This window comes from Lynx canadensis, chromosome B4 (genome assembly GCF_007474595.2).
Source record: "Lynx canadensis isolate LIC74 chromosome B4, mLynCan4.pri.v2, whole genome shotgun sequence".
Classification (NCBI taxonomy): domain Eukaryota; kingdom Metazoa; phylum Chordata; class Mammalia; order Carnivora; family Felidae; genus Lynx; species Lynx canadensis.
In genome coordinates, this window is record NC_044309.1 from 68,567,788 (window position 1) to 68,579,543 (window position 11,756).

Sequence of the window (11,756 nt, forward strand, 5' to 3'; positions counted from 1 at the left end):
ATAAATGGGGAAGACGTCCAGAATCGAGAAGAAGCAGTGGCGTTGCTGTCGAGCGAGGAGTGTAAGAGAATCGTGTTGCTCGTCGCAAGGCCGGAGACTCAGGTCAGAACACAGATCCAAAATCTGGAGACTGAACTTCACATCCATTGTTTGCTCGTCTATATCAAATCAGTACTGTGTTTATTTGTAAAGCTGAGTACACAAGACATAATTAAGAGTCACCTTACCTAACCTACCAACCTGATCAACCTTATCTTTTTGAAAAAAGAAGGGAAAAAACATACAAAATGGAATCATTATTCTCTCCTTCCACTTGCCAGTTATTTGAATGAATTCATAAATGAAAAATGGTTGACGGTATGATTTTTAATTCTGTATGGATCCTTGCTCTAGGTTTCTATCTCAAAATATTTAATTGGCATATTAAGGTATCTTGAAGGAATCTTTAATGAGAGAATCATTAGCGTATCTAGCTATCAACTTAAATCTTTTTAGGACACCTTTATCAAATAAAGTGGCCAACATAGCATGGTGTAGTTCCATGTATAGTAAATGAATTTTTTCCAAGTTTAGGGTGACAAAAACATCTGTCCAGCCAAAACCAAGATGATAGCTTCTAGGGAAATTGCTTTTTATATCTTTACAGAGGGCGATGTCATGACAGTCAAGGAGAGGTAATATGGTGAAAGAAAAGTGCTGTTGGTCCTTCTTTTTATATTCTTTTTATACCCTGCCACAATGCAGAAAAGGATAGCACATCGTCACCCTTCTGTCCATCTGTCAGTAGTTTGAGTGAAGTTGGTTATATCACCATTTGTCTCCCAGGCTATTGATCTGATATTTCTCAAACTCAGTAACTACATACTATCTATAAATTATATTGAGTAAGTGTATTTCAGTGTCAGACCAAATCCTGACTTGAATATAGTGGTTATAAAAGATCACCCTTTCGGCATATATTTCCTTTATGCCCTTGACCATTCTAAATGGTTCCCATAAAGCCTGCTATTGCCCAAGGCAGAGTAAAGTTACACACCTGAGGTGTCAGGAGTGGGGAAGGGAGCCTACACGACTGTGACACGACTGGCTGGACTGCCTATTTGGGAGTAAATTGAAAAATACGTATGAAATGTCACTAATTACCTGGAAATTTGGCAACCCAGTTAGTCTCACTGATCCCGTTTTCTTGAAAAAGAACAGAATAAAGGGATTAAACACATGTTAGTTAAATTCATGGTAAATTGAAGAGAACGGAGTAGTTATCCCTGTTATAGAAAAGATATTTTAATGTTTTAATGTGGGTTCCCTGCCCTTTCCATGTAACTGCTAGAGCACCTCATTAATTTAGAATTGAAGCATTTCCTTAAACCATGCCACAGAATGGCTATAATGGACTGTGGAAAGAATAGAAATTAATGACATAAGACTAGATCTATCGTTGATAGAATACATATGCTTGCTAGAACTGGTGGTATTTTCAAATATCTGGCTACACTCCTGATCCAGCAGGATCAATGTTGGAGGATGAATTTTCAAAGGAGACTTCCTTTCCACTGTTGAGGGGAAGATAACCATCCTGCCAAAATCGGGATCTGCTTTAGCCCCTCGATCCTAAAGAAACCTCATGCCACTGGAAGAAAGCTGATTGCCTTTAGAAAATCAGATTTCTATAAAAATAAGGAAAGAAAATGCATTTTAACACCAAATTTTTTAAAATGCAATTTAGGCAGTAAATGCTATAAAATGCAAGAAAAAAGAAGACCAAAAAAAAAAAAAACATGCCTTTATATCACCTATATTTTTTAATCAATTTCAGTATATCTTATTATTGCATTTTTGGCATATGAATTTTATCGCAAGAGAATATGGAAGTTTTTTGTGTGCTTTCTCTAGGCTTTTTCTTTTTTTAATGTTTCAAATACTCTCTGCATTCTTGGAAATGATCTACAGATTTGCTGGGGGCAATATGGTACATCTGTGCAATATTTTTAACTAACTCATTTCTTTCATTCCCTGTCAACTTTCTTTCATTTTATGCCCATTTTCCTCCTCAGACCATTAAAGATATTGCTATTCTGTCCTATTCCCCTTGGGACATTGGGACAGAGAGGGCTCCATAGGAACTTGTAAACACTACTTTTGAGACAATACAGGTTGTTCTTTTCCCTGAAATGCCATGTGTGTTCCATACTGTGCAGACAGATCCCCCTGTTTCATAATAAGAGCCCTCCTTTCTCGCAGCTCGGCTCAAGGGAAAGGTCTGTCTGTGGCGTAGCCTGAAACTCAGACTGTCATGAATGCACATCTAGGTAGAAAGGGAGATACAACAGGGAAAGGAAGTGAGCAAGAAGGATCTCTCCTTACTTACTCTGCTGTGTATACCTCCAGCCTAGAGGAAAGACTTATCAGAGCAGACATACACTGACTACGGATGACGACTCAAGGATCTGTGGGATTAGTTAATAAGAAAAGAGTTATAGGGAATCATTAATTTCTACTGTTTGTTCTTCTTATCTTTCCCTTCACTTAAATTTCAGAAGACTCTATTCCATCATTCACTACTTCAGAGTAAGCAAATATTTTGTTTTGACCTGATTAAAGAAAAATCCCTTGGTGTGCTTATGAAAAGGAAACATTTCTAGCTTTACGTCATTTCTTTTGGAGTCTAGAGTTTGCAGCTTCATGAAACTTAAAACGGATTAGAGAATGTAAAGCTTGGACAATTATAAATTGAAATGGAATTGTTAGTCAGCTTAATTTTCACAGTTCATCTGCATATCAAAGCCAGTGGGGTAGAACTTGCTCAAGTTATTCAGGCTACATGAAGATAAATGAGGATGAATAAATGTGTCAACACTTTTTGCCCCAGTCAAATCTGAGGTAATTTAAGTTCTAGGTAGCCTTTAATACATATCAAGAAACCTATAACTGCCTTCATATTGGTGAATATGACACATATATGCTAATGCCTCTCCGGGTGCAACCGGATGTCCTTCTTTCAGAATTTGTTTTGTCTCGAAGTTTTATCATCTCGGTTATCTTTAAGAGCTTACTTTGCCATTTTTCAGGGATGAAAACACCTCAAACTAGAGCTGACCCTTGAATAATGCAGGGATCAGGAGAGCCAACACTCCCCACCCAGTCGAAATTCGCATGTAGCTTCTGACTCCCCAAGACTAATACACTGATAGCCTAATGTTGATTGGAAGCCTTAAAATAACATAAACAGTCAATTAACACTTATTTTATATGTTACGTGTATTATATACTATTCTTACAATCAAGTAAGCTAGAGAAAAGAAAATATTACTAAGAAAAGCATAAGGAAGAGAAGATAGATTTAGATTACTGTAGTATATTTATCAAAAAATAAATGCACATGTAAGTGGACCTATGAAGTTCAAACCCCTACTGTTCAAGGGTCAACTGTATTGTCAGTTTTGGCTCATTAGAAAGCTGCTGTTTCTTTTAACACAGAGTAAAACAGAGCATGGACAATAATTCAGGTAATTTAATCATCATAGACAGCTAATTTATGTAATCCAGCTCCAGAAATCTACTTTGAGGCAAATTATCTGTATTGACTGTCAACACTCATCATATTAGCAAGATTTTTCACTTCACTTGTTATTGAAAAGCCAACAGGATTTATTCAGTTTAATTTGTGTAAGATTCCCACCAGAATACCTGCATCCTGGACCCACAAACAAAACCCTGCATGCTCCACACTGCTCCATTCCCATTAAATGCACAATTTCAGGTACATATACACACACACACATATATATATGTGTGTGTGTGTGTATATGTATCTATATTTTGCAATTGGGTGTGAAAAATGAATCAAAATAGACATGGATAGCATCACCTTTTTTTATGAGAAGAATAACTTAGAATTTTTCTCGTCTTCCCCCTAGATAAAATAAATGTCTGTATTTGTGGCAAGCAGCCATCTTGTTGACTTGGAAGCCATCTGCCTAAAAATAAAAAGGCAGGATGAGGGTAGGAGCATCAGTGTGTATAGGGGGTGGGGAACACTGTGTGTGTCGTCTCATTGAAGGTTGTTGTTAAGGAAAAAAGCCCAATTGTCTCATGGCCCTATTAGTACCATTGCAGTTCTTTAACACAGGGACTGTTGGAGGTAATGAGTGTGACAGCTGTGGATTATGCAATATGCTTTTCATACATTTTGAAAGATGGTAATGTTCTATTCTGTGAGATCTACTTGGCTATGAGAGAAACTTTGTAGCTCTGTTTCAGGAAAGGATAAAAGGCATATGAGTCCAATTTTTTTTTAAATCACTTTTTCCTCCTTCTGAGAGGTGAACTATCAGAGGCTGATATTCTGAAGAGAATCATTATGATAAAAGGAACTGGTCAGGCATTGCCATTTAAGTTTACCCTATTTTAGCATGAGTTCCCACTAACCTAATATAATGTACTAATGTGTTCTTTTGCAGCTGGATGAAGGCTGGCTGGAAGATGAAAGGAATGAATTCTTAGAGGAGTTAAACTTGGAGATGCTGGAAGAACAGCATAATGAAGCAATGCAGCGCACGGCCAATGAGGTGGAGCAGGTAGGGCCAAAATTTGAACGACGTCATTTGAAATGTGGTTAAGTGGGTTTTCTTTTAATGGATAATCATAAATGGAGTAAAAAACTAAATCAAAGAGTTTGATCAAACACCTCTGTAATGGTAATTTTTTAGATGGGCATCTCAAATGAAGCAGAAGGAATAAATACATTTTTTTTTTCTGTTGAGATCTTTCTAGCTTGGAAAGCTTTGGGACCATTGTTGACAGAGTCTGGTAGTACTCAAACGTTGACCAAGGTACTATTCAACCCAATTCTGAAATTTAATAGCAAAAATATACCTTGTTTTTCGATATGCCAGGTGGAGACAAGCTTTATCTCATGCGATAACCTCTCCCCCCAAAGTTAACTTTACAATTTAAAATATAAATGTGTCTCTTTGAATATTTAGGCAACTATAGCATGATGGTGACATGATGTAAGCCATCAATCTGATTTATGGTTTTGGTATCACGGTTCCACCTACATACTCCTGAAGAGGAGTAGCCTTATTTGAGATCACTGACATCATCTTGCCTTAGGGTCACATAATCATTCAACCAAAAATGCTGAGCTCCTAATATGTTCCAAGTACCACACTTGATTCTGAGAATACAAGGAAAATGAACAAAGTTTCTGCTCTTAATTAATTCATTGCTGGTGAAAGGTTACAGAGGGGCTTGTGGCAAACCAAGTTTGGGGATTCTTTTATGATCGTTGTTGTTCCTATTGGATAAAGACAAGATCAGTATATCCTAGATGTTTTAAAATATATCCTAGATTTATTGTGTGTTGAATTCGTGTCATTCATCTGCCTGATACAGCTTTATTAACACTTCTGACGTCAGTTTGTTGATTTAATTATCGTCCTATTCTCAATGTTAATTCTTAACACATTCTAAGAGATAGTTTTTTTTTAAATCCTGGACAGTTAGGCTTAGGGACATGAAACACAAACATCCTATCGCTTTACGAAGTGAATGATGGAATTTATTGACGTGCTAGCATTTCATAACAGAGACGTATGTGCACGTGTCTGTGTGCACATGCCCATATATTAAATAAATCGTTATATTGCAGACTACGGTCTCAACATAGCTGCGTGTGCAATGCTCATTGGCCACTTCACAAACAGTAGCTCATGCTCAAAAGCGATGCTGCTACTGTGGTGATTGCTTTTCAATATAGGCAGGACAGATTGAAATTTTTATGTATGACTTCAACGCTGGCCACAGATAAAGATATTTTTTGGCGGCAGCTTCTGGTTACAAGCAAGAAAGTCCTTGCTCCAGGCTTTTTCTCTCTTAGATACAAAATGTGACCGGATACAAAATTGACAGGAGGATGTTGGAATAAAGAAAGAAGGGAGAAATCCTGTCCAGGTGAAGCGATAGGGTGTCAAATGCTGCCTACTCATCAGACGTAATACAAATGCTAGGTCGTTGGAGGTAACACTAGACATCCCTGAGGTTAGATTCTCATTGTGTGGAAATTTTTCTTCACCGTGAGACTGAAAAATGATAAGAAGTACAGAAACCTTTAAAAGTCCTTTGCCCTTATAAACAATAATACTACATTAGAAATGTCTTGGTAGAAGCATTGCCTGTCACCATAATAATTCCATAGGGAAATGATAAACGATAGAGTGGCATTACATTAGAAACTAGGAATTCTAGGTTTGAGAACGGAAAACGCTTTTTATTTTCACATTGTCTCATAAACCAGTGACTAAAGAAAGGCAGATTCAATAAAAAAATAAAATAAAAATGTGTATTCATACTACAAAACTTAAATACACATACGCAGTAAAACTTTCTTTTGACACACTATCCTTGGTCTTACGGCTGCTGTTGACACGTTGCGGAACATCGCTCTTGGCATAATTTGTCTATATCCTTTGCACTCTATATAAAAATATGATAAAGAGGGGCACATGGGTGGCTGGGTCAAGTAAGCGTCAGACTCTTGGTTTTGGCTCAGGTTGTGATCTCACAGTTCTTGAGATAGAACTCCACATCTGGCTCTGTGCTGACAGAGTGGATGGAGCCTGCTTGGGATTCTCTATCTCCATCTCTCTCTGCTCCTCCCCTGCTCTCGCTCCTCCAAAACAAATAAACAAAAAAATAAGATAAAGAAATACTACCCTTTTTGTATTTTTAAGCCCATCAAAGATATGAAAAAATAAATGTAAATAATATAGTATATAACCTAAAATGTCCAATATCCATAACATCCACTGGGGGTTTTATGGCACAGCCTGTTGATGTCACCACATTGGATACTATTGTCAGCTTGATTCGAGGAACATACGGATGTACCAAGCACTCAATTACTTATTTATAACATTATGTTTTGTTTGTTTTTTTATCGATAAGGCATTTAAAATCTCAGTATGTTTTCAACAACTGAGGAAAAATATTTTAGGGAAGGCTGAGAATCCTAGAATAACATGATACATGGTCATGTGCTCTCCTTTACGGCTGATGTTACATTTTGTTCTGCCATAACTTCTGTGGAAGAAAAATATAACAATTTTCTTGAGGGACCTTTCAAACCTGTGTTAGAATACCTTTTCTCATGCATTCTGTCCTTCTTTAACACTAACAGGCTTAATTATATTGAATTGTATAATTATACCTACTAGACGAAATATACATATAAGATAGTGAGTGGACTTACACATAAAGAAAATACAATGTAGAAACTGCCATGTAGACTCGTATGTGATGAGTGACGGAGAGAACAATAACTTTACCCTGGTCACAGAGAAAGAACTACACATGCATCCTCTTAGGGCAGTAACAGTTAATTGTTCTGCATGAAAGCCAAAAACTACCAAGGAATAAAGTTTACCTACAAGTGTGTATTCACATTTATGTCAAAAATACACTTTTTGACATGAAGTCCACATCTGGCAATCAGTGCTGCTCTGATTTTCATTAGAACTGTCACTCTCAGCAGAATAAAATTCACCTTTAAGGGATATTAGTGGCTGAGAGTAGAAAAATATTTTTTACGTAACCCAAATGAGTCTTAAGATGACATTGTTGCTCTTGAGCAGTGTGATTTGGAGATGCACTAAGGTCTGGGCACATGTATCGGAAAATATGACATCCTAGACATAGAAGAAATCCTGACTCCGGGGGATAGCACTGGCCTTTTCCACCTCTCTGTGTCACTAATAAGCTGAATACATTTGGGATTAAAGTTCCTCATCAATGGAAAGTCCAAGGCTCTAGTACTAACCTATTCCTGAAATACTGTGCTATTTAGCTTTCCATTACCAGTGTATTACTACATCAGTGAAGTTTCTTCTGAACTTAAAGTTCAGGAAAAAATCATCATAATAAGATGATGCAGCTTCAGAACTCCGGCCTCCATTCTGCAGAAGACCATTTAGACTACCTATCTCGCTCATCCTTTCGTGTGTTACCATCTCAGAGACTCCTAAAGGCACCTCATTTACACACGTGCATGCCATTTTCTCAAGTAAGAGAAATCCTTAAGATAAGGATCAAGTATTTAAATGTGTCCTGTTTTATTTATCGCCAAGTCAGGTATGACAGGCATATCCAAGCACCTTTGGTTTTCTTTATTTCAATTCATAAAAAGCTGCCTTGAGCTAATGGCCTTTGTTTCTAAAATTGTTATGGATGCTAAAATTAGAACAGCTTTCTAGGAACCACACTTTTGCCAAGAAGCATCATTCTTTTTTTTTTAACTTGTTTTATTTTTTATTGTTTAAATTTACATCCAAATTAACATACAGTGCAACAATGATTTCAGGAGTAGATTCTTAGTGCCCCTTACCCATTTAGCCCATCCCCCCTCCCCCAACCCCTCCCGTAACCCTCAGTTTGTTCTCCATATTTATGAGTCTCTTCTGTTTTGTCCCCCTCCCTATTTTTATATTATTTTTGTTTCCCTTCCCTTATGTTCATCTGTTTTGTCTCTTAAAGTCCTCATATGAGTGCAGTCATATGATTTTTGTCTTTCTCTGACTAATTTCACTTAGCATAATACCCTCCAGTTCCATCCATGTAGTTGCAAATGGCAAGACCTCATTCTTTTTGATTACCAAGTAATACTACATTGTATATATATATATATATATATATATATATATATATATATACACCACCTATTCTTTATCCATTCATCCATCGATGGACATTTGGGCTCTTTCCACACTTTGGCTATTGTTGATAGTGCTGCTATATACATGGGGGTGCATGTGTCCCTTCGAAACAGCACACCTGTATCCCTTGGATAAATGCCCAGTAGTGCAATTGCTGGGTTGTAGGGTAGTTCTATTTTTAGTTTTTTGAGGAACCTCCATACTGTTTTCCAGAGTGGCTGCACCAGCTTGCATTCCCACCAACAACGCAAAAGAGATCCTCTTTCTCTGCATCCTCGCCAACCTCTGTTGTTACCGGAGTTGTTCATGTTAGCCATTCGGAGAGGTGTAAGGTGGCATCTCATTGTGGTTTTGATTTGTATTTCCCTGATGATGAGTGAAGTTCAGCATTTTTTCATGTGTCAGTTGGCCATCTGGATGTCTTCTTTGGAGAAGTGTCTATTCATGTCTTTTGCCTATTTCAAGAAGCATCATTCTTTCGAGTTTGTCCACAATCAGTGTTTCTCAAGATAATTAATTTTCTTTGTTCTCTCAACTTGGTTTTCTTAGCCAAAAAAACAAGAAGAAGAAGAGGGCACAACAGATACGGCAACGTCCTCCTCTAACAACCACGAGAAAGACAGTGGGGTGGGGCGCACAGATGAAAGCTTGCGGAACGATGAGAGCTCAGAGCAGGAGAACGCAGCGGAGGATCCCAACAGCGCATCCCTGAAGAGCAGGAGAGAGCTGGGGCAGAGCCAAGACACTCTAGGAAGCGTTGAACTTCAGTGCAATGAGAGCTTCGCGTCTGGTGAATACATAGACTCAGACTGCATTGGCAACCCAGATGAGGAGTGTGAGAGATTCCGACAGCTCTTGGAGCTCAAATGCAAGATTCGGAACCATGGAGAATATGACCTGTATTACTCGAGCAGCACAATAGAATGCCATCAAGGGGAACAAGAGGGAGTGGAGCACGAACTACAGTTGCTTAACGAAGAACTGAGAAACATTGAACTGGAGTGCCAGAATATCATGCAGGCTCACAGGCTCCAGAAAGTGACAGACCAGTATGGAGACATCTGGGCTTTGCACGATGGAGGATTCCGGAATTACAACACCAGCATAGACATGCAAAGGGGAAAGCTAGATGACATCATCGAACACCCAGAAAAGTCAGACAAGGACAGTTCTAGCGCTTACAACACAGCTGAAAGCTGCAGAAGCACTCCACTCACTGTGGACCGTTCCCCTGACAGTTCCCTTCCAAGAATGATCAACCTCACCAATAAGAAAAACCTGAGAAGCACAATGGCCGCCAATCAGTCTTCTTCCGGGCTGAGCAGTAAAGAGTCGACCTCCCCCAAAGCCAAAACCACTGAACCAGGTTGCAGCATTGAAGGCAAGGAGAAGATTTCAGAGAGCGGCAAGCTTTCTGATCAGGAGCAAACCAGCAGCGAACACATCCCTTACCTCTCCCCTTACCACAGCTCCTCCTACAGATACGCAAATATCCCGGCACATGCCCGCCATTATCAAAGCTACATGCAGTTGATTCAACAGAAATCTGCAGTGGAGTATGCGCAGAGTCAGCTGAGTTTAGTGAGCATGTGCAAGGAGTCTCAGAAGTGTTCAGAGCCCAAGATGGAATGGAAGGTGAAAATTAGGAGCGACGGGACGCGGTACATAACAAAGAGACCAGTACGAGACCGGATTCTGAGGGAACGTGCCTTAAAGATCAAGGAGGAGCGCAGTGGCATGACGACGGATGATGACACCATGAGCGAGATGAAAATGGGCCGCTACTGGAGCAAAGAGGAAAGAAAGCAACACCTGGTTCGGGCCAAGGAGCAGCGTCGGCGCCGGGAGTTCATGATGCGGAGCCGGTTGGAGTGTCTCAAGGAGAGCCCCCAGAGCGGCAGCGAGGGCAGAAAGGAGATCAACATCATTGAACTGAGCCACAAAAAGATGATGAAAAAAAGAAACAAGAAAATTTTGGACAACTGGATGACAATCCAAGAACTGATGACCCACGGGGCCAAGTCTCCTGATGGCACACGAGTTCATAATGCCTTTTTGTCAGTCACCACCGTATGACCGAATGAACAGCGATGCAACTGATGTTAGGAGGGCGCTACCAGTTTGGGTAGAGTATGATTGCCTCGTTCAATGCGGCGTTTTTATATATATTTTGCGACTCTTTATAGTTTAAAGTTTTTGTAAGCAAAAATACCTGGTAATTTTTCATTTGTTTTTCATATACTGGTACCTTCTTTTTTGACTGAGATCTTTCTTTAACTTGTGATATATTCATATTACTCATTTATATATATTAAAAAAAACAAACACAAGGAAAGAAAACAAAAAACTTGAACAAAAATACTGAGGAGCCAATTAATTTCCTACTTTAATGTATCTATTGTAAGTTAAGATCTGGATTTATTTCTCTAGTTTACTTATTTTCTACTTTAATAACAACTCAATGCCAAAACATTTCTATGCTTGCTTCTTGGCATAATACGTATGAAATCAAACCTGTTAATAAATCATGTGCCACATCTTGTCTTACGCATAAAAACCACCTCTTTTTAACATCCCGTTGTACATTAACACATCAATGGCCGTTGTCTTTGTCTCAGTAAAGTGTAAGTGGACAATCTTCCTGTGGTATGTAGTGACATTGGTCATGTAGCTAGATAATTGTGGTAATTGTGACAATAAAAAATAAATTATTGATTATCCTTAAGAAAAGCTATCAAGGGGTGTTTTATTTTCATTGTTCACTGTGGTTACCAGATTTAAATTAGTCATATATGTATACTATTTAGAAGAGTCCTAATTGTGGATTATAAAATGTGTACATTTTTCTATCACTTTCTTTTCCAATAAAATTGTCTCGAAATACTTCCCATAGATCATTGTGTCACATATTCTTACCAGGATTAAATTAGATAATATATGTCAACCGTCTAACAGACGCTAACTAAATATCCAGTAAATATGAGGTTATCTCCTTTTGTCTGCTACCCAGGTAAGGTAAAACCAGGAAAAATTCAGGGAAGGACC

General features: G+C 38.5%; 1 protein-coding gene across 1 annotated transcript in view; it reads left to right on the forward strand.

Annotated features, from left to right (window-relative positions):
• Positions 1-11,016, forward strand: part of PDZRN4 (PDZ domain containing ring finger 4) — a 371,646-nt gene extending 360,630 nt beyond the window's left edge. Inside the window, 3 exon segments of the mRNA XM_030322548.1 lie at positions 1-102; positions 4,461-4,577; positions 9,261-11,016. Coding sequence (XP_030178408.1) covers positions 1-102; positions 4,461-4,577; positions 9,261-10,787 — 1,746 coding nt within the window. The 3' untranslated portion in view covers positions 10,788-11,016.
• The last annotated feature ends 740 nt before the right edge of the window (positions 11,017-11,756 follow it).